The sequence below is a fragment of the Mobula birostris genome, chromosome 25, assembly GCF_030028105.1.
Source record: "Mobula birostris isolate sMobBir1 chromosome 25, sMobBir1.hap1, whole genome shotgun sequence".
In the NCBI taxonomy this organism is placed as follows: Eukaryota; Metazoa; Chordata; class Chondrichthyes; order Myliobatiformes; family Myliobatidae; genus Mobula; species Mobula birostris.
In genome coordinates, this window is record NC_092394.1 from 53,409,534 (window position 1) to 53,435,584 (window position 26,051).

Below are 26,051 nucleotides of genomic sequence, written 5' to 3' on the forward strand. Positions count from 1 at the left end.
CTGTATTAGATTTACAGGAGATTTTAAATCAATGGCCAATTTGTCTAATATTGTTTAAGATCAGATCATATAGCCTGCCAGATTTGTTCAAGAAACACATTGTGAATATTGCTTTGATTTTCTTAGATATCACTGAAAAAACAATCTTAGCCTCAGCATTTTTGTGTTAGACAAGAGTTATAGATATTATTGATCATACATTCAGCTAACACCTCTGCATTCATTATTAAAAAAGGTTCACAAATCACAATGGTCCTTGAGGAAACCAAAAGTATTTTCCTTTTCATTTTGTTCATTTATGTCAATCAAATCCTTTGAACCAAGGTAACTTAAATTGGCACCAAAAATGTGGCTGAAGCAATGAACTGTTGTTTGTCACATCCCTGACTTTTATTATAACTATTATTTCATCCTTCCCCCAAATAAAGACAAAACTTATGACAGCATCCTTGAGGTCCAACTTGGTATTATATTCTCATTTTATTGAACCACATATGGGGGGACGGGGAATTAAAAAAAATAACTTTCCACCTGGAGTAAATATACATATGTACAAAATAAACAATCATTATTAAAGGTAGAAAGCAGGACATATTACAGTGTAGTGAGGTAGAGTATAGATTTCTCATTGAAGAGATATTTGTTCATCGTTATTTTTCTGACAGGATCTCAGAAGACTTATGGGACTATAGGATGACAGACAGGTAATCACAAGCCTGAAAGAAAAAACAAATATGTAACACAAACTAGCACAAGGTAGTATACTAAAGTGAATTCGAAGACATTAAGTATTTTTAATTAAAAGATAACTCGTATTACCACAGAAAACTGATGACAGGTTACATTGATTTGGAGGAGCACAAGTCCACTGAGTAGATTAGAGATGTTTGAAGGGGCCATCCTGAAATACTGCTACTTTTTAATCATTTGCAGTCATACAAGTAGTGGGATAATTTTCTTACCTTCACAAATTCATGCAAACACGAATATACATTCATGCATATCACACGAGAAATCAGACAACCATGCCTGGAAACATGTTCTGGAACTTCCTCCACAGAAACAGCATGACCAGTGCTTTAACTACAAGAACTGTAACAGATGGCAGCCTGGGGATATACATCTGCGAAACAGCTCCAGCAAATTGAGCTTCATTCTGGCCTTCAGTACCATCACATTTCCACGCTCTGGCTCCTTCCATGTAGGGTGGTGGGTGGATTAAATGCCTGGGGTAAATTATTTTTCATGTTGTACATAAGTGGAAGGGGAATCATGTACGAGAGTGGGTTACAGGGAAATGGGGAATTTGAACTGATGGGATTGCTCTGGAAGCCAGTATGGCCCCAACAGGCCAAACATGTAAGTTCAGAAAGATAGATGACCTTTACTTAATCAAAGACAATTAGGGATGGACAAAACAAAACTTCTTGCCTAGCTTGCAAAACTGCTTCCTATAGATAATGATAATCATTTCTAGCCTTCAAAGTAGAGTTAATGTGGTGTGTGGACATAACAGCCTGCAGTTCAGAGTCTTAAAGAGACAGCAATGGTTGCCTAGTGGTCCACAGAGTTTCACTAAGCCAAAATATCCATTTTCACAATGCACCTTTTCGTACTGGACATGTTGGTTGCACTCTGGATTCCAGGATTGGAAAACAGCAAATATAAACTAAGAAAGGAGGGACAGAGAGAGAGAGCCTGATATCAGGAATCTGTTAATTTAGAAGTAAAAGCAAGATATGTACAAACGTAGAAAGCTATAAGATAACAGACGTTGCTTTACAAAAAGAGACATTGTGTTTGTCACTTCTTCTGGAGTTCTTAGACAATGTAAAATAGAATAGATAAAGTAAACTACTAGCTGTAGTGTACTTTAATTTCCAGAAGTCATGAAAGGTACTGCACAAGGCCATGCCAAGTTGGGTGTAATGGAATGGAAAGGGAATTGAATAACTAACAGAATGGGTCACTTTTGGATTGCCAATCAATAACAAGTGGAGTACCACAGGGATCAATGCTGAGTCTGTGGATTTTTACATCTTGGTGGCTTAATGAAGGGTCCAAACGTACGGGAACTAACACTTCAAGAATACACAGTTTAACAAGTTCAGGACACAAATGAAAAAGCTGTTTCCATATGGGAAAATGTGAGATTCCCACTTAGGAAAGAAGAATTTTATAAAAAGCAATGTACTTATAGTGTGATGACACAATGTTTCTTTGCATTTGAACTGAGCCGGCGAGGAATTTCTTTAAATCTGTGGAATTCATATCCACAGACAGCTGCAGAGGCCGAGTCGTTGGATATATTTCAAGCAGAGGTTGATAGTACTTCATTAGTAAAGGCATCAAAGGTTACAAGGAGAATGCAGAAGAACGGGGTTGAGGAAAAATAAACCTGTCATGATCGAATGGCAGAGGACATAGATGGGCCAAATGGCATAATTCTGCTCCTATGTCTAAATGATCTTATGTTGCAGCACAAAGGCTTGAATGGGTCTGAAAATACAAACTACAAAGTTACATTCAACAAGTTGAGAGATTAATAGAACGCTGGCCTTTACTCTATGAAGGGTGGAGTATTAAAGTAGTGAAGCTTGGTGCAACTTTAGAGGAAGCTGGCAGAGGGTTCAAGAGAATCATTCCAGTGATGAATGGATTGATGGAATGGACTTCGCCATGTCTTCCACCTGAGTGTGAAGCTCCGGAGGGTTCCTGTACTGTGGAAGACGTCCTGCCTCGTCCCTGTGCCGAAGACGCCGCGCCCCAGCAGCCTCGATGACTACAGACTGGTGGCATTGACCTCCCACATCATGAAGACCCTGGACAGACTTGTTCTGGAGCTGCTCCGGCCTATGATCAGGCCACACTTAGATCCCCTCCAGTTCGCCTACCACCCCTGACTAGGAGTTGAGGATGCCATCGTCTACGCCCACCTGGACAAGCCAGCGAGCACTGTGAGGGTCATGTTTTTTGACTTCTCCAGTGCGTTCAACACCATCCGCCCTGCTCTGCTGGGGGAGAAGCTGACAGAGATACAGGTGGATGCTTTCCTGGTGTCATGGATTCGTGATTACCTGACTGGCAGACCACAGTACGTGTGCTTGCAACACTGTGTGTCCGACAGAGTGATCAGCAGCACTGGGGCTCCACAGGGCACTGTCTTGTCTCCCTTTCTCTTCACCATTTACACCTCGGACTTCAACTACTGCACAGCGTCTTGTCATCTTCAGAAGTTTTCTGATGACTCTGCCATAGTTGGATGCATCAGCAAGGGAGATGAGGCTGAGTACAGGACTACTGTAGGACATGGTGTGTGCAGAATTATCTGCAGCTTAATGTGAAAAAGACTAAGGAGCTGGTGGTAGACCTGAGGAGAGCTAAGGTACCAGTGACCCCTGTTTCCATCCAGGGGGTCAGTGTGGACATGGTGGAGGATTACAAATACCTGGGGATACGAACTGACAATAAACTGGACTGGTCAAAGAACACTGAGGCTGTCTACAAGAAGGGTCAGAGCTGTCTCTATTTCCTGAGGAGACTGAGGCCCTTTAACATCTGCTGGACGATGCTCTACGAGTCTGTGGTGGCCAGTACGATCATGTTTGCTGTTGTGTGCTAGGGCAGCAGGCTGAGGGTAGCAGACACCAACAGAATCAACAAACTCATTCGTAAGGCCAGTGATGTTGTGGGGATGGAACTGGACTCTCTCACGGTGGTGTCTGAAAAGAGGATGCTGTCTAAGTTGCTGCCATCTTGGACAATGTCTCCCATCCACTACATAATGTACTGGGTGGGCACAGGAGTACATTCAGCCAGAGACTCATTCCACCAAGATGCAACACAGAGCATCATAGGAAGTCATTCCTGCCTGTGGCCATCAAACTTTACAACTCCTCCCTTGGTGGGTCAGACACCCTATGCCAATAGGCTGGTCCTGGACTTATTTCCTGACATAATTTACTATTTAACTATTTATGGTTTTATTACTATTTAATTATTTATGGTGCAACAGTAACGAAAACCAATTTCCCCTGGGATCAATGAAGTATGACTATGACATATGAAGAAAAGCTGGGCCTACACTATATTGAGGTAATCTTATAGATTCATAAAAGATCGTGGGGAAGGCATTGGCAATATAGATTACACTCCTCTCATGGGAGTGTCTAGTGGGCAATATAGACACTCCCATGTCTAGAATCACTTTCAGGTTAAGGAGCACGAAAGTTCTGATGGAGATCAGCATGAATGTTGGTGTAAACCAGGTTTAAGATGGGGCTGGTGAAGCACAGCAACAACTAATTACTTTATTAAGCACAATTTCTCTCAAAAATTATCACAGCAATCAATAGCCTGTAACTTCCCTTTTGGAGTCAAGCTTTTCAGTGTGAACTGAAGTCTCAAATACACGGGACAGACTTGGAAACGATTTGAAGCCGCAGAACCGAGGCGCAGGGCCTGGGCCCAACGGCAGGAAACAAGCCGACTTAAGCACTGCAATAAACTGGAAAGGTCGGGTATGGCCGAATCACATCGGTGGATCCCAGGCGTGAGAGCGTATAAAAGTGTCAGGGCCCCAGGGATTAAGCCCTGGGCTAGATTGCAAAGGTCAGGCTGTTGGGGCCGGTGGCAATGTTCAGCTTGCTACTCCATGAGGTTTACTCGTCTTTCCTAGATTGGCTGTTACTGGCTTTGTGGCTGTGGAAAAACTTTCATGAACTTCAGTTCTGAATATTATTTGGTTATTTTTATTGTTTGCATGATTTGTTTTTTTTCCTGCATACTCGGTTTTTGAGGGGTTCTACTGGCTTTTTGTTTTGGGGCTGCCTGTAGGAAGATGCATGTCAGGGTTGTATATAGTATTCAGACTTCGATAATAAAGGTACTTTGAACTTTGAGATGAGAACAAATTTCTTCTGAGGATTGTGAATTTTAAAATTCCCTTCTTCAGAGAGCCGTGGGGCCAGAATCATTGAATATATTCTAGGTGGAGAATGACAGTCATTTAGTTACCATGGAGGGATGGGGAAAGCAGAGCTGAGGCCAAGTCTGAATCAGCCAAGAACTTGTTCAATGTCAGAGCAGGCTCAACAAGCAAATGGTCCACACCCACCTCTGTTTCTATTGACAACTGCAGCAAAGAAATACTCGATCAAAAGCTGCCATATTCTGCCCCATGAATAAGGGACAGAAATTCCAGCAGGAAATGATGAAAGTTACTCAGTTTTCCAGAACTCAAACAAAGGAAATGATTAGGTAGATTACCAGGTAGACAGGGCTGAGCATTGATGAAGCAGACTGACTACAGAGGTAGTGCAGAGGTTGGAAGAGGTGATCAGGAGTCACATAAAGCCCAACCTTGGTTTGCATAACATTGACAAGAAACAGAAGGGATACTTGCAAGAGTATAAAAATATGCACAGCAAGGACAGATACATGGTCTAGCTGCTAAATCTATGCCTATGTGCTAGCAGACACTTTAATGATGTAACAGTACTAGGTAAAGCCCTATCCTGTGTCAAATGCTAAAATACTAAAATAACTTTTAATGGTGCAGCAAATCGCCATACTCACCTGACAGCTCATTAGAAGCATAGCTTCTGTTTCTGTACCAGACACCACAGAGAAGACTGGACAACATACACATACACTGCTATGTTCTGTGACATTGTGTTCAAGAAAGGCTCGAAATTGCTGCACCGTCATCCCCTGGAAGCAAACAGATGGAATCATCGTGGGGCAGCAATAATGATCACAAACTCTTCAGTAAGTACTGGAAGTAGAGTTCACGCAAGAAACAAAGGTACAAATTTCTAGACATGCAAAATGTTTGTTTAGAGGTTAAAATAAACTGATGTGTTTTGACCATTAATGGACGGAAGTTTCTATTCTCATGAAGGAAAGAAACTGACATTAGATCGGTTTGTGCAAGAAGCTTACCTGTGTGTTAATGCACATTCCACATGAGCAAGTTATAACATCACTACTAACACTCAGGTAATTCCTACAAAAAGAAACATAGCTTTAGTTAGATTCATTTATTTCAGCATATAACATGAACATTAAAAAAAGTATGGTTAGCATATCAGATTTGCAAAACTGTCAAAATATGATCCAGCGCTAAGCAGTATTGCACCCATATTGTACTGTCTCAGTACTTTTACATTTGTGTGCTGTAGCACTTATTTTTTATTCGCAGTTATTTTGTAAATAATACTATTCTTTTGCACTTCTGGTCAGATGCTAATTGCATTTTATTAGCTTTGTATCTGTATTCGGCACAATGACAATAAAGTCGAATCTAATCTAATATGATCTACTATCTTTACCTTCATCCATTTTCCCCTAAATATATAACAGAGTACAGTTCTAAACTTGGAAACTGGATTTCTATTCAGGAAGGATTGTCCTAACAAATCACTGAAGAGCCTCTCCTCTAGAACTAACTGGAGGAACATGCTGAATGACGAATTGTTTCCGTTTTCCAGTTAGTTCACAGCACAAGTTGCTGTGTGAACTTTAGCACACTGCAAAAACCAAACAAAAAACAATACTAGGACATCATTTAAGCAAATGCTTACTACCTTCAGTTATAATAATTCTATTAACACAGAAGCAAGGAAGCCAAAAAGAGGACGGGCACAAATTAACCAACTATATCCACTAAGAGTAGTCCAATCTGGAGCAATACACACAAAATGCTAGAGGAACTCAGCAAGTCAGGCAACATCTATAAACTGTCAATGTTTCAGGCTGTACTTCCTTATTCTGGCTTCTGTCTCCTTCCTTTCCAGTCTTAATGAAGGGTCTCAGCAAGAAACATTGACAGTTTATTCCCCTCAATAAATGCTGCCTGATTTATGGGTGTGACTGCCAGATTGCCACCATCCTATCTGTGAAGTAGTGCTTTGAGGCCCCTTAAAACATTTTAGCACTATCTTTAAGTTCAGATTTGTTTTTATTCTCAAACTCTTCAATTGGACTACTTCTAGCTTCTCCATGTAAAGGAATGCAAGTATAGCCTAGGCAAACAAATTTTAGCCCCAATATAATCCATTCTACCCTCTTCAAGGCTAGGCTGTTCTCCTAAAATGCAAAGCTAAAACTGAATGCACCCTTCTAACAGGAGCTTTTACCTTTTTGTATTTCAATCCATTTGAAACAAATAGTGAACATAAAACATCTAGGAAATCATCCACAAATACCCATTTCCAGTATACTCACTTGTTACAAACAGGACACACCAGTTTGTCAGTGTCATTAAATCCTTCAATAATAGCATTCAAGCATGCATCATCGAAACGCAAACTAGCCTCATACTCCTCTATGATGGCTTGTTCTAAAGGGCGAAAAAAAACAGATCGCTACTAGAATCACAATTGCTAATTTGTGTAAATCTTCCCTAAACTATAATCTCTTAGAAGCTCCTTATGGTTTATTCAAAGTTTAAACAGTAAAGAGACAATCCTATTTTCTTCTACATTTATCTTGTTAATTCTATCATTATATTTTGTTTTGCACAACCATTATCCCACCAACATAGCACAAACTTCTTCCTATTCCTCCGCTGATATTGTTCCTTTTGTTATTCCAGTTTCGTGTTAATTCCCATATTTCATTTTATTCCAATATTTAACTCAAATCATAATTGTGTTTCAAGGGATGAAAGCAAAATTATTTCTAATGTAAATAAATTTGCCATAGGTGAGAATAGTTTTATTTGTACCAGGGAAAGTGAAAGCTGTTGTGGTGGGATGGATTTCACCTGAACTGTGCCAGGACCAGTATACTGATAAACTCCATAAATGGGGCTTTAAGCCAAATAGGAAGGAGAGTTCCATGAACAGCTTGGTCAATAAACCAAGGGGAGATGAGGGAATGGTGCACAGGACAGTGAGGGGGAATTGACAAGCCAAATGTGATAGAAAATGTAAAATGTATGTATCACAGAGCAATTCCAGAGTCAGTAAAAGTTGTAAAAAAAAATCAAAGCCTTCTCAGTCTTGACTTGAATGCACTTAGCATTTGCAATGAAATAGATGAGCTGACAGTTCAGATAGCAAAATATGATACAACAGCTTTTCTGGACAGGGCAACCATCTCCGGGTTAAGGTGTTACAAAAACACAGGTCCAAAGAGAAAGGAGGTGGAGTAGCAATGTTAATTTAAGTGGTACGGTTTATAAAAGCATCAACCTTCGCTGAGGAGTTCCTGTTCAATTTCCTCAAGCTCCGCCAATTCACTTGTATTTTCCAGTGTGTTCAGCACCTAGATTTCAAACAGGAAAAAAGAAAACATTCAAAAAAAATGAATATACAAAAACGAACAAAGTTAAAACAAAGACAATATATTCCTTGATGTAGGTACTAAGAAAATGCACTGTCCGAGTAGGCAATGAATGTGATATCAAAAAATAGAAAATCTGCTGATGCTGGAAATCCACGCAACACATATAAAATGCTGGAGGAACTCAGCAACGTCAATGGAAAAGAGTACAGTCGACGTTTCAGGCCGAGACCCTTCATCAGGACCGGAAGAAAAGATGAGTCAGAGTAAGAAAGTGAGGGGAGGGGAGGAAGTACCACAGGGTGACAGGTGAAACTGGGGGAAGTGGGGGGGAAGAGGTGGAGAGAAGTGACAGGTTGGGAAGTTGATTGGTTAAAGAGATACGAGGTGGAGAAGGGGGAATCTGACAGAAGGCCACGGAAGAAAGAAAAGGTGGAGGGGCACCAGTGGGAGGGAGATGGAAGGCTGGTAAGGAGATAAGGCGAGAGGAAAATGGGAATAGGGAATGTTGAGGGGGGAGCGTTACTGAAAGTTTGAGAAATCGATGTTCATGCCACCAGGTTGGAGGAACAATACCTTATATTCCTTCTGGGTAGTCTCCAACCTGATGGCATGAAGATCAATTTCCTCAAGCTTTTGGTTGACCCCCCCCCCCCCCCACCACCCCAACTTAACTAGTGTGAATTTAAAAAAAATTGATATTCAAGTATGATTAGTGAGAATACATGGATGGTGGTCAGCATTGATTTAGTGGGCCAAAGGGCCCATTTCTGGGCTGTATCTTTCTACAACTCCATTTTAACTGAGTTAATCCACTCAAACAGCCCTGCGTGAAATAAATGTTGTTCAAAATAATCAAAGTGAAAAAACTGCAGATGCTGGGACTCTGAAAGACAGAGTGCTAGAGACAGTCAGGCAGCAGCTGAATCACAGTCATTCTGCAAACAATTAAGCCCATCGTCTTCCTCAACCATTTGAGCACTTGCTCATTTACATTAATTCTATAGTAATCCCATTTTATTTGTCCCACATCGGTATACGTCTCCCAGCAGTAAGATCATTTTTTTTTTGTGTGTGCCATACTCTGCCAGAACCTTGGTGACCACTTTTTTTCAAGTGGTTGTCTTGGAGTAAAGATTCTGTGCGTGGTCCCCCGCGTCCTTCTCACAGAGCAGATTTTTTTTTTTTTTTACAAGGCCGAGTTGCAAGCTCGACACTCAACCCGGCATGGATGGAAACCTAGTAGCGGGCCGACTGGATTCGAACTCAGGAACCTTCGCTCCAGAGTCCGGTGCTGATGTCACTGCCCCACCAGCCGGGTGTAAGGTCACTTACAGTAGCCAATTAACCTACTGACATACACCTCTCTGGGACATGGGGAAATCAACAGCACCTGGGGGAGACAGGGAGAATGAGGCACCCAGACACTACCCAAGCTCAAAATTAATCCCTGGTCACCAGAGCTCAAGCAGCAGCTCTACATCACAGTGCCACTCATTCTGTGGAAAGAGAAGCAGAGCTTGGAAACCTGTTATCAGAACAGTCTTCATACCAGGGTCAAAATTTTGTATACATTACCCAATTATATGAAAATTAAGAAACTACAGATGTTGAAAATCCCTGTGTCCAATACACAAGATGTTGCAGGAACCCAGCAGCTCAGGCAACATGAAGACAGTTTCTATTCCAGTCATCTACCCTCTAGCTTTCAATCCAGATGAAGGGTCTTGACCTGAAACATTAACAATCCCTCTTTGCTACATAGGTGCTGCCTTTTCAATCCATCTTTCCACCACCTTCTCCGCAACTCCAAACTAATTTGTATTCTCTCTTTTCCAATTCTGACAAATGTAAATCTGTTTCTCTTTCTACAGATGTTGCCTGCCCTACCCAAGCTGATGGTTGCGGAATCAATTAAGGCACCTCAGACAAAAAGTGATAACAGTAAGAGAAGCAAAAACAGAGAATTGACATTAAAAGGATAAAATCTGGCAAGCATAAAAAAAACTCAGGCAAACAATGGGAAAGTATAAGAAATATTTCTTACACAGTAAGAGAATTCTAAACTATTATAAACCAACACTATTGCTCCCAGACATTCACTATTATTGCTGCTCAGAACTAACTGGGACAGATCCTCTGTCAAGGTCTACACAGACCTTTCAATATATCTGTAACTAGTCTCACAACAAATATTGCTGCACAACTTCATGCACAGTACAGCTACATTGAAAGTAGAACTGTGCTCCCTCTGGACCCTGCTGTGTTGCTAAGGACTTGCAGAGTAGTATTTGGCCCTGTAAACATATCAAAACAGTAATGTATCAAACTGAATAAGATTGTACTGAAATATCAGACTGGTACTCAAGATATTCCAATGAAACATTAAATCAATATGAATTCAATTAATACACATCTCAACTTCTTCACTCCTTACAAACCAAAATACTTGCTACAGGACAAATGCTGATTGCTAATTGCTGGTTACTAAAAGGCTAAGGCTTGAAACACACTGCAAGTATATTTGTACATTTAATTTGTTCAGTTTTATTTGTTGCTCTTATTTCATAGTGGTAAGAACTCAGAGGCAGAGGCCCTATAATTTATGAGTATAATTTATGATACTTGCACAATAATCTCAAAACCAAAATATGATTTAATCAATCCAATAGTTTGTAAATTATCAAACCTCTGACAAGCTCCCCTTCTTCCACAGTGATGGTAAACGTGTGTCCAGTGCCTTCAGGGCTATCCATTCTTCTTCCATCACTTCTTGCACAAGGAAGGACTCCCGTAGGTTACAACCTGAATTATTTCCCATGTGCCTGTACCTTTCCAACAGCTTTGCTCGGCTGTTCTTCAGTCTTGCAACACACCTCTATCAACGGAGAATATGGGGAAAATAACATTAATACTCATCATAAATGCCTTCATATAGCAAATGAACAAAAATCTAAAAAATATTGAAAAAAATATATACACACATACACATTCACCTAGAAATTTACTGCAGAAGCCAAGAAAAGGACTATTAAAATATTTGTTTTAAATTTGGTCACTTCTGGAGCTTGGCTTGGACTGAGTGATACACATGGATGGGTCTGAGAATTATTTGCATCAATGTCATTTTCCAGCTCACTCCATCACCTGGTGGGTAATTATGCAAGAGGTAGCAAATTTCCATCACCAGCACTCTGCCAGAGTAACTCACTATTCCTGCCCCTTCTTCATACCTTTGCAAATTTTCCCTCAGCATTTACCCACTTCCCCCTTCTAAGTTATAACAAATTGCTTCAGTTGAATCTGAATGCAGAACATTCCAGATTCCAACACACTACATAAAAGTAGTTCCTCATGTCACTCTTAACTCACATCCACTTTATTTGATAGGAATTTTACTCACTAAGTACCCAACTCCAATGTCTCCTCTGACAGCTTGTTGCAGATATTCAGCACTATGTTCAAAGTAACCACATATATGTCACCATATACATCTCTGAGATTTATTTTCTTGTGGGCACATTCCATCCATAGAATAATAACCGTAATAGAATCTATGAAAGACCGCATCAGCTTGGACGTTCAACCAGCGTGCAAAAGACAACAAACTAAGCAAACACAAAAATACAAAAAGAAAAAAAAAGAAATGAATAGAGAAATTCAGATGAAGAGTCATTGAAAGTGTGTAGATCGGATGTGGGAACATTCCAATGATGGGGCTAGTGAAGCTGACTGATGTTATCCTCTTTCGTTCAAGATCCTGATGGTTGTGGGGTGGTAACATTTCCTGAACCTGGTGGCGAGTCCTGAGGCTGGTGTACCTTCTTCCTGATGGCAGCAGCAAGAAGAGATCGTGTCCTGGGTGCTGGTGGTCCCCAAGGTAAACGCTGCTTTCGCACGACAGCATTTCATGTAGATGTGCTCAATGGTGGGGAGGGCTTTACCCATGATAGACTAGGGCATATCCACTACTTTTTGAAGGATTTTCCATTCAAGGGGATTGATGTTTCCATACCAGGTTGTGATGCAGCCAGTTAATATACACTCCACTACACACCTATAGTAGTTTGTCAAAATTTTAGTTGTCATGCCAAATGTTTGCTAACTCCTAAGGAACCAAAAGCGCTGCTATGCTTTCTTCGTAACTGCACTTCCAGAACAGGTCCTCCAAAATAATAACACGGAGGAATTTAAAGCTGCTGACCTACTCCACCTCGGATCCTCCAATAAGTTCTGGCTCACGGACCTCCGATTTCGTGCTTCTGAAGTCAATGATCAACTCCTTGGTCATGCTGACATTGAGTAAGAGGTTAGTGTCGTGGCATCACTCAGCCAGATTTTCAATCCCCCTCCTATATGGTGCAAGAATCATCAATTCTTATACCATGGCAAGAGCGAGCATAGCAACAGGACACGGTGGTCATCCTGCATCAGCCAGGTCTCTCCAAACAGAAATTGTGCAGCAGAAAAGACTTTCAAGATGTGCTGACCAAGTTCTTCTTAAGCAACACAAAGAAACAGGGAAGGTTGAGGACCAGAAGCACAGCAGTCAACCATGGAAACTGAGTGCAGCAGATATTTAGTTGCAAGAAAAAATTTGTGAACCTTTTCAAATTACCTGGTTTTCTGCATTAATCATTCATAAAATGTGGTCTGATCTTCACCTAAGTCACAATAACAGACAAGCATATCTGCTCAAACTAATAACGCACAAACAATTGTACTTTTCATGTCTTCATTGAACACATTGTTTAATCATTCACAGTCCAAGCTGGAAAAGGTATGTAAACCCTCGTATTTAATAACTGGTAGAACCTCCTTTAGCAGCAGTAACCTTTGCCAAATGTTTCCTGTAGCTGCTGATCAGACTTGCATAATGATGAGGAGGAATTTTAGACCATTCCTCCATACAAAGTGATTTTAGTTCATCAATATTGCTGGGATACCTTGCATGAACATCCTTCTTCAGGTCAGCCACAGCATCTCAGTTGAATTAAGGTTATGGACTCTGATTTGGCCATTCCAAAACATGAATTTTCTTTTGTTTTAATTTATTCATTTACAGGATTTGGGCATCGCCATCTAAGCCGACACTTACTGCCCATCCCTAGTTGCCCTTGAGGAGGTGGTGATGAGCTGCCCTTTTGAACCGCTGCAGTCCCCGAGCTGTAGGTTCTGTTAGGGAGGGAATTCCACGATTTTGACCCAGTGACAACGAAGGAATGGTGATATGTTTCCAAGTCAGGATGGTGAGCGACTTAGAGAGGGATTTCCAAGTGGTGGCATTCCCAGGTATCTGTTGTTCACATCCTTCTAGATGGTAGTGGTCGTGGGTCTGGAAGGTGCTGCCTTAGGAACTTTGGTGTGTCGTTGCAGTGCATCTTGTAGATAGTACACACCTCTGCAACTGTTTGTCGATGGTGGAGGGACTGGATGCTTATGGAAGGGGTACCAAACAAGCGGGCTGCCTTGTACTGGGTGGTGTCGAGCTTTGAGTGTTGATGGAGCTGCACTCATCCAGGCGAGTGGCGAGTATTCCATTACACACCTGATCTGAGCCTTGTAGATGGTGGACAGGCTTTGGGGAGTCAGGAGGTGAGTTACACGCTGCAGGATTTCTAGACTTTGACCTGCTCTGGTAGCCACAGTGTTCATATGGCTAGACCAGTTCAGTTTCCTGTCAATGGCAAACCTCAGGATGTTGATAGTAGGGGATTCAGCGATGGTGATACCACTGAATGTCCAGGGATGATCGTTAGAAACATAGAAAACCTACAGCACAATATAGGCCCCTCGGCCCACGAAGTTGTGCTGAACATGTCCCTACCTTAGAAATTACTAAGCTTACCTATAGCCCTCTATTTTTCTAAGCTCCACGTACCTATCCAAAAGTCTCTTAAAAGACCCTATCGTATTGGCCTCCACCACCGTTGCCGGCAGCCCATTCCACGCACTCACCACTCTCTGAGTAAAAAACTTACCCCTGACATCTTCTCTGCACCTACTCCCCAGCACCTTACACCTGTGTCCTCTTGTGGCAACCATTTCAGCCCTGGGAAAAAGCCTCTGACTATCCACATGGTCAATGCCTCTCATCATCTTATACACCTCTATCAGGTCACCTCTCATCCTCCGTCGCTCCAAGGAGAAAATGCCGAGTTCACTCAACCTATTCTCATAGGGCATGCTCCCCAATCCAGGCAACATCCTTGTAAATCTCCTCTGCACCCTTTCTATGGCTTCCACGTCCTTCCTGTAGTGAGGCAACCAGAACTGAGCACAGTACTCCAAGTGTGGTCTGACCAGGGTCCTATATAGCTGCAACATTACCCCTCAGCTCCTAAATTCAATTCCACGATTGATGACGGCCAATGCACCATATGCTTTCTTAACCACAGAGTCAACCTGCACAGCTGCCTTGAGCGTCCTATGGACTCGAACCCCAAGATCCCTCTGATCCTCCAGACTGCCAAGAGTCTTACCATTAATACTATATTCTGCCATCATACTTGACCTACCAAAATGAACCACTTCACACTTATCTAGGTTGAACTCCACCTGCCACTTCTCAGCACAGTTTTGCATCCTATCAATGTCCTGCTGTAATCTCTGACAGCCCTCCACACTATCCACAACACCTCCAACCTTTGTGTCATCAGCAAACTTACTAACCCATCCCTCCACATCTTCATCCAGATCATTTATAAAAATCACGAAGAGTAAGGGCCCCAGAACAGATCTCTGAGGCACTCCACTGGTGACCGACCTCCATGCAGAATATGACCCGTCTACAACCACTCTTTGCCTTCTCTGGGCAAGCCAGTTCTGGATCCACAAAGCAATGTTCCCTTGGATCCTATGCCTCCTTACTTTCAATACGCCTTGCATGGGGTAGCTTATCAAATGCCTTGCTGAAATCCATACACACTACAACTACTGCTCTTCCTTCATCAATGTGTTTAGTCACATCCTCAAAAAATTCAGTCAGGTCGTAAGGCACGACCTGCCCATGACAAAGCCATGCTGACTATTCCTAATCATATTATACCTCTCCAAATGTTCATAAATCCTGCCTCTCAGGATCTTCAGTTAGAGCGTCTCTTGTTGGAGATGGTCATTGCCTGGCACTTGCGTGGCTCAAATGTTATTTGCCACTTATCAACCCAAGCCTGGATATTGTCCAGGCTTTTAAACCATTCCGCTGTTGATTTACTCTTGTATTTCAGATCATTGTCTTGTTGCATCATCCAACTTCTGTTAAGCTTCGGGTGACAGACTGCTACCCTGACATTCTCCTGTAAAATGTCTTGATACAATTTTGAATTCATTGTTCCCTCAACAATTGCAAGCTGTCCAGGTCCTGAGGCAGCAAAGCAGTCCCAAACCATGATGCGCCCTCCTATATGTCTCACAGTTAGGACGAGTTTTGGTGTTGGTGTGCAGGCCCTTTTCCCTTCAAACATAGCAGTGTGAATTTCTGCCAAAAAGTTAAAGTTTTGTCTCATCCGTCCATAGAACATTGTCCCAGAATCATGTGGAACATCCAGAGGGTCTTTTGCAAACTTGAGACGTGCAGCGATGTTTTTTTTTTTTTGGAGAGCAGTGGTTTCCTCCAATGGTACCCTTCCACGAACACCACTCTGGTTCAGTGTTTTTCTTACAGTGGACACATAATCAGAGACTTTAGGAAGTTGTAGAGATTTCTGGAGGTCTTTTGTTTTTTTTTTTCCCTTGGGTTCTTTTTCACCTCCTGCGCATTGCACATTGTGCTCTCAGTGTGATCTCTGCAGAACCCCCACTCCAAGGGAGAGTAGCAACAGTACTGAATTTCCTCCATTTGTAGACAATTTCTCTTACTGTGGACTGATGAACTTTCAGGTCTTTAGAAATGCTTTCGTAGCCTTTTCCAGCTTTATGCATCTCTATAGTTCTTTTTTTTAAGGTCCTCTGAATATTGTTGAGATAGAGGTATGGTGCACATAAACAGATCCTTCTTGAGAAGTAACCCGACTTTGTGTGTCTTTTTTTAATAGGGCAGGACACCGCTACAACCCACATCTCCAATCTTAACTTATTGATTGGAAACAACAGGAATTCTGCAGATGCTGGAAATTCAAGCAACACACATAAAAGTTGCTGGTGAACGCAGCAGGCCAGGCAGTATCTCTAGGAAGAGGTGCAGTCGACGTTTCAGGCCGAGACCCTTCGTCAGTCCTGAAGGGTCTCGGCCTGAAACATCGACTGCACCTCTTCCTAGAGATGCTGCCTGGCCTGCTGCGTTCACCAGCAACTTTTATGTGTGTTTATTGATTGGAACACCTGACTCCAAAGAGCTTATATAGGAGGCATTAGCCCACAGGGTCACATACTTTTTCTTGCAACTGTACATCAAACTGATGTCCCTTCGAAATCAGAAGTAGTCCAGCTCACCTATCTGCTCTGAACTCACAGAAACCACTGGAACCCAAGTACACTCTCTATAGTGTAGAGAAGTTTTGCCAAAAGTGGTCTACATGTCAGAGTTGTTGCCAAAAAGCCATTCCTCCAAAGTGGAAACAAAGCCAAGAGACTCCCTTGAACACAAGGACACACGGTCTGGGGTGCTGAACGATGGCAGCAAGTGTTCTGGACCGTTGAGTCAAAATTTAAAATGTTTGCCTCAAACAGGAGGGATTTTGTCCATTGAAGAGCTGGAGAGCGCTACATGAATGAGTGTCTGCAGCCAACAGTGAAGCATGGTGGATATATCCTGCAGGTTTGGGGCCGCATATCTGCAAATGGAGCTGGTGATCTGGTCAGAATTAACGGAACCCTCAATGCTGAGACATACAAGCAGGTTCTCATCAATCAAGCAGTATCATGGAGGTATCTGATTGGTCCCAACTTCATTCTGTAGCAGGACAATGACCCCAAACACACAAAGTTCATAAAGGCCACTGATTGGCCTTATCTCAAATAATAATGAGGCAACCTACACAGAGAAGTCATCACCCTGACACAGTGGTGTCAAGAAAACAACCTCTCCCTCAATGTTGCAAAATCAAGGGAGCTGGTTGTAGACTACAGGAGGAATGGAGACAGGCTAACCCCTATTGACGTCAATGGACCTGGCGTTGAGAGGGTGAACAGCTTTAAGTTCTTCAGCATACACATCACCAAGGATCTCATGTGGTCTGTAGATACCAGCTGTGTGTTGAAAAAAGCACAACAGCACCTCTTTTACCTCAGATGATTGAACTAAGGTCCCCAAATTCTAAGAACTTTCTATAGGGGCACAATTGAGAGCATCCTGACTAGCTGCATCACTGCCTGGTATGGGAACTATACTTTCCTCAATCGCAGGACTCTGCAGAGAGTGGTGCCGACAGCCCAGCACCTCTGTGGATGTGAACTTCCCATTATTCAGGACACTTACAAAGACTGGTTTGTGAAAAGGGCCCAAAGGATCATTGGGGACCCGAGCCACCCCAACCACAAACTGTTCCAGCTGCTACCATCCAGGAAACAGCATAAAAGCCAGGACCAACAGGCTCCGGGACAGCTTCTTCCACCAGGCCATCAGACTGATTAATTCATGTTGATACAATTGTATTTCTATGTTATATTGACTATCCTGTTGTACATACTCTTTATTATAAATTACAAATTGCACTTTTAGATGGAGATGTAACGTAAAGATTTTTACTCCTCATGTATATGAAGGATGTAAGTAATAAAGTCAATTCAATTCTTCAACAAAAGGAACAAGGAGTTCTGTAACAGATGTACTGGCCTCCACAGAGGCCTGATCTCAACATCATCAAAGCCGCCTGGGATTACCTGGAGAAGCAAGCAAGACAGCCAAAGGTTACAGAAGAACTATGGCAAGTTCTCCAAGATGCTTGGAACAACCTACCAGCCAATTTTCTTATAAAACTGCATGACAGTGTACCCAAGAGAACTGATGCAGTTTGAAAAGGCAAAGAGTGGTCACACCAAATATTGATTTGATTTAGTTTTTTACTGTTTACCCAAAGGTTCATTTATTATCAAAGTATACATCTCTGAAATTCTTCTCCTTCAGACAGCCACAAAACCAAGAACTGCAACAGGATCATCTACCCCCAAATCCCCCTCCCCGTACAAAAAAAACTAAAATGGAACAGGTACATCAACCCCCAAGTCCCCCTCCCTGCACACAACAAAACGAGAAAGACTGGGTGGAAAACACAGAATACAAAAAACTATAAGACTGAAAAGAAGTCTATCATCCAAGTTCATTCCCAAAATGCAGAACCCCTGGGTCATATTCTCCGGGTACAGTGGCAAGCCTTTCCTCCTCCAGCAGCAAGTGATGCCATCAGCAATCAAAAGGCAGTGTCCCTCAATGCTCTTGAAGTAACTTTTTGATATTTAGAAACTTTCCATTGCATCATTGCTTTACAGCTTTTCTTTTAATCTGCCCAAGACTCTTGCACTGTACTATCAAAGTAGCGGTGCCTTTGCATGAAGGGGAGGCGAAAGCCGTAATTAAAATTTCCATTCGATCACTGTGGCAACAAAGTTCAGGACAAGGAAAAGAAAGGATGGCATTTATATAAAATTCAGAGGCTGGTAGGAACCCAATTGGAGATGGGAACAAAAGGAGAAAAAATTATACTTAGACGTTTATGTATTCGACATAGTAGGTTAAATAATTCCTTGCTCAGAATTAATGTTTATGATATGGAAATTTGTAGGCAATGTACTTGTCAAGAAATGGTGTAGCATATATGGCTTGAATGCAGTTCCTATGAGGCTCAAAGGAAGCGTCTAATTACTGAATTCGGATCTTTGAGACAGACACAGTCTAACATGGGAAGTTCAGAATCAGAAACAGTATTGGCATATGTTGTGAAAATTGCTATACAGCAACAATACATAATAAAACTATTACAGTATACATTAGGAAGTTAAATTTAAAAAGCCAGGTAGTGTCCATTCGTAAACCTGATGGCAGAGGGAAAGAAGTGATGCCTGTGACGGAGCTGACTGCGTTTACAACTTTCTGCAGCTTATTTTGACCCTGAGGGCCCTCTCCCCGTACCAGACAGTGATGGAGTGCTTCTATGTTACATCTGCCGAAATTTGCAGGTGTCTTTGGTGACACAACAAATCTCCTCAAACTCCTAATAAAATATAGCTGCTGTCACGCCTTCATCGATATGTTGGGCTCAGAAACGTTGACACCCAGGGACCTGACACTGCTCGCTCTCTCCACTTCTGATCCTTCTGAGGACTGGTGTGTGTTCTCGTCTTACCCTTTCTGAAGTCCACAATCCAATTCTCTGGTCTTTCTGACACTATGAGTGCAAGGTTGTTGCTGCAACACCTTTCAACTAGCTGATCCATCTCGCTCCCGTATGCCTTGTCATCACCATCTGAAATTCTGCCAACAATGGTTGTGTCAACAGAAAATTTATAGATGGCACGAGCTGTGCCTAGCCACACAGTCATGGGTGTAGAGAGAGTAGAGCAGTGGGCTAAGCACACACCCCTGAGGTGCGCCAGTGATCGTCAGCGAGGTGGAGATGTTATTTCTGATTCACAGAGACTGTGGTCTTCCGGTGAGGAAGTCGAGGATCCAGTTGCAGAGGGAGGTTCTGCGGCTTTTCCTCAGGACTGTAGGAATGATTGTGTTAAACGTTGAGATGTAGTCAACCAACAGCAGCCTGACATGTTTGTTTGTTACGATAACATTGCCATCCTTAAATATATATATATATACCCACACATATACACATATTTACAATTTCGTAACAAATCAGCAGCAAGAGATGACAAATTGAGTCGGGTTTTAATAATAACCACTAGTTATTTACATCTACTCAAAAATATAGAAAATTAAATAAACTACTTTCTTAAACAGAAGTTAACAGTGTTACGCATCTATAGCTCCCTTACAGTCAAACAGAACCTATTCTTAACAAGTCTTACTCAAGAGTCCCAGTAATTCACGAAATAGGTGAGAGGAGAGACTTGTGGATTCACAATGCAGTGACGAGGTGATCACAACGAATTCCAAAGATTCCATGGCTAGCGAACGAAGAAACGGTTACTGAAGATCACAGCCGAGGAATACTGTTCTGAAGTCCGCGAAGAGTGATTTCACAAAGTGACTGTCACGAAATCCACACCCATGGATCATAAAGGAGGAGAGCCAGGTCTCCACAATGAACCGTGTGCCGCTGAGTAACCCAACCCTTTGGGTATGGGTAAGCACTCCCAATCGTGAGCTGCTCCGGGACAGCTCGAAGTCTGCACTCTCTCTCTTTCCTTCGACTCCTTCTCAGCACTATGCCCACATTGCTTTTATACCGCCGGCATACGTCGTAAGGTAACGCTCACAGAAACGAAACTGTGGGCCCCCCCAGGAAAACGAAACTGGGGACATGTAAATAAATTATATATATATATATACACACACACACATTTAAGATTCTGAAAAGAATGAGACTTTCTATGTCCTGAGTTTTTTCGGGGAGGGGATACTTTCGGCCTCTTTGCCTCACACTCCAGCTCAGCTGGCGGCTGATGTCGGTCTCCCGGCCACCGTTGAACTTTACAAGGGAAGCACTCCGACGGTGCAAAATGATCGCGGCCCAAGGAGCCCCTCCGCCGGTCCCGCACTGGGACAGAGCATTCGGACCCCGGTCCCGCTGAGGTTCACTCACCCTCCTGTAGGTCTCTTTCCACGGGGCAGCGCCACCTTTGTACAGAGCTCTGTACCGGGACGTCGCCTCCATCCCGCTTCCCTCAGCCCGGGCCCCGGGGTAGGAACGTCACCGGCTCCCGCGAAAGCCGGCCAACGCATGCGCACGACGATCAAATGCCCTCCCTCCCCCCCCTGCACGCAATACGCATGCACACGACCTGACACCCCATTGGCTAGGGTAATGGTGACGTATGGAGAGCGGGCAAGAAAGATGGTGGAAGCGTGCGAGCGCTGGTGGGGCGAGCTGCTGAAACACCCGTTGCTGGAGCAACTGAGGGAGTGCGGCCGGCGCCTCAACGAGCCCGCCAAGAATCTCATCTTCTGCCTGGATAGCGATATCTTCTTCTGGGATGGAGCGAAGAGCCTGTTTTACACCACCAACCTCAAGAATCTGAATTCCGGGGTCGTCTCGTACCAGGTAGCGGTGGCGCTGCACGGGGGTGGGGAGGTGTGGAAAGGGAGTGGGTAACCCTTCTGAACTCCGTCAAGTAATGGATCAGAGACACCAAACACTCCTCACGGTCAGCCTTTCATTCCCACCAAATTCCCCTCCCCGAAAAAACTCGGATAACATTCTCCTTTGGACCCCGAAATTGCTCACATATTCCAAATGGAGTGGGACCAACACCTTACAAAACGTTGGCAGTACTTTATATTCTAGTTTCCTCTATATTGATATTGATGTTGCCTTTGCTCTCATTACTATTGACTCAACCTGAACGTTAAACTTCAGGGATCCTGAACCACAACTCTCAAGTCCTTCTGCACCTCCAGTTTTTAAATTCTCTCCCCATTTAGAAAGTAGCGCGCATCTTTATTCCTACCAGATTACATAACCCCACACCAATTGACACGGTACCCAGTCCCTTCTGCAGATCCCTGGCTTTGCAATGCTACTTGTTCCTCCGTCTGTCTTTGTATCATCTGCAAACTTGGCCACAATGCTGTCAGTATGAATAATTGCCTCCAAATCTCCTGATGTATGGCTCGTGTATCTTTAATGGTTTAGATTTACTTAACCATCTGCACACTTTTTGTGTAAAGTCTCCACTCCTTTATCTTGCAATTGCTATTGCAGAAATGTTGTTGATCTTTGACTTTAACAGTATGTTATCCCTGTGCTAAGTATGGTAGCATTATTAGTAAAGATGCATAGGATTTGTAAGTGCTGATTTTCATTGACTTTAAAGGGAGAGTTTCTGATCAATATAATTGTAAAACCAAATAATTGGATTGTTATTATTGCATGTACTGAGATCCAGTAGAGAAATGTTCTTGCCTGTTATCCATACTGATAATGTCATTATTGGATTGACTTTATTACTTACATCCTTCGTGTACATGAGGTGTAAACAATCTTTACGTTACGTCTCTGTCTAAATGTGCAATTTATAATAAATAGTATGTACAACAGGATAGTCGATATAACATAGAAATACAGTTACATCAGCATGAATTAATCAGTCTGATGGCCTGGTGCAAGAAGCTGTCCCGGAGCTTCTTGATCCTGGCTTTTATGCCATTTCCCAGATGGTAGTAGCTGGAATTGTTTGTGGTTGGGGGTGACTCGGGTCCCCAGTGATCCTTTGGGCCCTTTTTACACATCCGTCTTTGTAAATTTCCTGAATAGTGGGAAGTTCACATCTACAGATGTGCTGGGCTGTCCGCACCACTCTCTGCAGAGTCCTACGATTGAGGGAAGTACAGTTCCCATACCAGGCAGTGATGTCCTCAATAGTGGGAAGTTCACATCTACAGATGTGCTGGGCTGTCGGCACCACTCTCTGCAGAGTCCGTAAGTAAAGCCTGAGAATGCCCACATGTGTTATGTTAAATCAGTGTAGCTATTATTGCAGGTTTGCTGCCAGGAAACGACAGTGCATTGAGGCAGTTCAAGGTTAACCAGTAACATCATGCAAATAAAGTGTTAGTTACAGAGAAAGTGCAGGCAAAGAGGTGCAAAGCCATAATGAGGTAGATTGTGAGGTCAAGAGTCCATGTTATTGTATTAGGAGGCTGTGGTTAGTATCTGTTCCTGAGCCTGTTAGTACAAGTATCTGCTGCTGATGGGAGAGGGAAGAGGGTGGGTGCAGTCTCTGGTTACATTAGCTGCTTTACCAAGGTAGAGCAAAGTATATACAGTGTCCACAGAAGGGGAGGCTGGTTTTTGTGATACGCTGGGCTGCATCCAGAGTTCTGCAGTTTCACAGATCACAGATTAGAGGGATCTTATCAGTAATACCTGGCTCTTCTAGTAGTGACTAACAATAAATAAGCTGCCACAACTAAAGTGGCTTCTGTGGGGCAAATGTCCTCCTAATTCATTTGTCTTTTATGCTATATCTTGTGCCATTGGAGATCGCATCTGACAATAAATAGGCCGTGTCTGGTCTAATGCTGAAGTATTACATTGATGTTTCACTTCAGGATATTTAATTATGACCTGCTCAAGGTATATCTAAGGTAACTACAGGTTTTATTATATAATGGCATTAGTTTTTCATTTTGTTCTCCTACAGACATTACTCTGCATAAACCCACCTTTGTTTGAAGTGAATGAAGTCTTGCTTAGTCCAGCACAGCATCATGTGCTGCTTATTGGAACCAAAGGTATGATGGTATTGGAGCTGCCACAACGATGGGGCAAAAGATCTGAGTTTGAGGGTGGAAAATCCAGTATCAATTGTCTGTAAGTGGTTTTTGTGATTTTATTTTTTAGTTAAGCTGCTGCAATTAAGGTTCAGTTACTGTGAATTTTTGATAGTCTGTCAATTAATGGAAATAATTATTTTAAAGATTACACTGCAGCATTTGATTTTAATTCTTAAAAATCTCTACAGTTCATGCATGAATGTCCTAAAAGTGTAAACAGAATTTGGCAGTTCATTCTTTCCCATTGGTTCTTAAGTAAATTGCATTACTAGTACACTCGTCTCAGAACTGTTCCGTTCTGATATATGACAGATTTATTCTTTATCTCACTTTCTTTGTATAACTTAGAAACCTTAGCTTTCATGAGCAGGACAAGCTTTCCACACTGTTTGAAGTGGAACAAGAAGGTGGTCAGGCTCCATTTGGAGTATTGTGTTCAGTTTTGGTCTCCCTGCCCATAAGCTGGAAAGTGTGCAGGGGAGATTTCTGAGGATGTTGCTGGGACTTGAGGGACTGAGTTATAGAAACAGGTTGGACAATTTGGGCTTTACTTACTGGAGCATAGGAGAATGAGCATCACACCATCCAATCAAGCTGGTGACAGGCTGCTATGTCTGTTGAGGTTGTGGCTCACAGTTGGTTGTGTTTCAGATTTTGGGGTGTTGGAGATCAGGTTAGGGTTTAGAGGTGGGGATGAGGGAGAGTTTAAGGTCAAGGCCTGTCAAGGAAGAATTGGGCAGGAGCTGGTGGTTGAAGGCCACGGATCTCTATAGATGGATGCCAGTTCGCCACTTGCTGAGGATGAAGATCAATGATTCCTGTAGACAGTGACTAAAGTCAGCGGGCCTTTGGATGAGAGCCAGTGACCTCTCTCTCCCCTGCCAGGTCGGTGATTCCCAGGGTCCCGTTCTTTGCGGGTCTGGAGGTTGAGGCCAGGAGGTCGAAGGCCTAATGGTTGAAGCCCCTGGTTTGGAAAATCTGGAAGTCAGAGGCCTGATGTCTGCTGGTCTGGGCCAGGGACTGGAGGTTGTAGTACCAGAGGCGGCCTGTCCATATTGTGTGGACGGGAGGGAGAGAAGGGCTTGTTTTGCTCTTGTTGTTGCTCATGTTTTTCTGCTGAACATTGTGGGCATGCTTTGTTGGTGCTGGAACATGTGGAGACTCTTACAGGCTGAGCCCAGCCATTTTTGGTTTTAACATGGTAAATAAATGAATCTGACTGAGGAATGAAATGTCTAAAAGCATGAGGGGCATAGATAGTAGGATTCTCCAGGGTTGGAGAATCAAACTGGAGGGCATAAGTTAAAGGTGGGAGGGGAAAGATTTAGTATGAAAGTGAGGGATAGCTTTATCACCAAGTATGTGGTACATATTTGGAATGAGCTGCCAGAGGAAGCTGGTACATTAACAGCATTTAAAAGGCACTGGGACAGTACATGGATGCGAAAGGTTTAGAGGGATACAGGCCTAATTTAGGCAAATGAGACTGGTTTAATTGGGTAACACACATCAAAGTTGCTGGTGAACGCAGCAGGCCAGGCAGCATCTCTAGGAAGAGGTACGGTCGACGTTTCGGGCCGAGACCCTTCGTCAGGACTACAGTTTAATTGGGTGTCAGGCAGCATGGACCGAAGGGTCTTTTTCTGTGCTGTATGATCCTGACTCTGACTCCAGTCATTTAGTTAATTCCACAAACCTGTCAAGCTAGTGAGACCATCTTTCCCCTACACAAAACCTGTCCCTGATCTGCCTTTCAAATATATATAAATCCTCTCCAGTAACCACAGTCACTGATGGTAATGCTCACTGGCCTGCAGTTATTTTGCTTAACCACTCTTTGTTTGTACACAAGTGAGATTTTTAATTTTACAACCACACCTTTAATTGCAAGTCCCAAAATGGTTTTATTTGGATACAAATAGGGTCTGTTTTCTGTTCCAGAAAAACAATATTTTAAAAAGCTCAATATATAGACTGTCCTAAAAGTTCAGCATAGTATCCTAAGTTCATTGTCCAACAGACTTGAATTTCTGTATTAAACTGAGCTGTGATTTTAAAATTGAACTTAAAAGTTGTTAATCATTAAAATAACCGTAAAATGGCCTGAAATGTAAATGCATTTAAGATTCTTGCAGCATCAGTAGTGTCTCAGTTGAAGGTTTCAGTGTGTTGCTGTTTTGAATTAGAGGAAATTTGTGTGTTTTATGGCACATGAATTAACCATGTATTAGAGGAAATTTGTGTGTTTTATGGCACATGAATTAACCATGCAAAATAAAACAATGCTGGCAGAAAGCATGTTATGTTTACAATGATGCAAAATTGAAACTCAACAGAATCCGACCAAGCACAATCGCTAACTAATTTACAAAATTCC

The 26,051-nt window shown here is 42.6% G+C and overlaps 2 protein-coding genes across 3 annotated transcripts in view; one reads left to right on the forward strand and one right to left on the reverse strand.

Moving 5' to 3' along the window:
• Positions 1-431: 431 nt before the first annotated feature.
• rpain (RPA interacting protein) lies at positions 432-21,118 on the reverse strand. The gene is made up of 7 exons (XM_072243228.1): positions 20,982-21,118; positions 10,979-11,167; positions 8,199-8,271; positions 7,228-7,342; positions 5,944-6,007; positions 5,578-5,712; positions 432-716 (listed from the first exon to the last, which is right to left on the reverse strand). Exons 1-7 carry the CDS (start codon positions 21,051-21,053, stop codon positions 687-689), a joined length of 678 nt encoding a protein of 225 aa, XP_072099329.1. The 5' UTR covers positions 21,054-21,118; the 3' UTR covers positions 432-686.
• A 92-nt stretch (positions 21,119-21,210) lies between these two features.
• The window catches only part of nup88 (nucleoporin 88), a 38,559-nt gene continuing 33,718 nt past the window's right edge, over positions 21,211-26,051 (forward strand). For both annotated transcript variants that reach the window (XM_072242975.1, XM_072242976.1), the window contains exons 1-2: positions 21,211-21,440; positions 23,542-23,711. In XM_072242975.1, the coding sequence (XP_072099076.1) occupies positions 21,234-21,440; positions 23,542-23,711 (377 nt within the window). In that variant the 5' untranslated portion in view covers positions 21,211-21,233. The remainder of the gene's footprint in view (positions 21,441-23,541; positions 23,712-26,051) is intronic.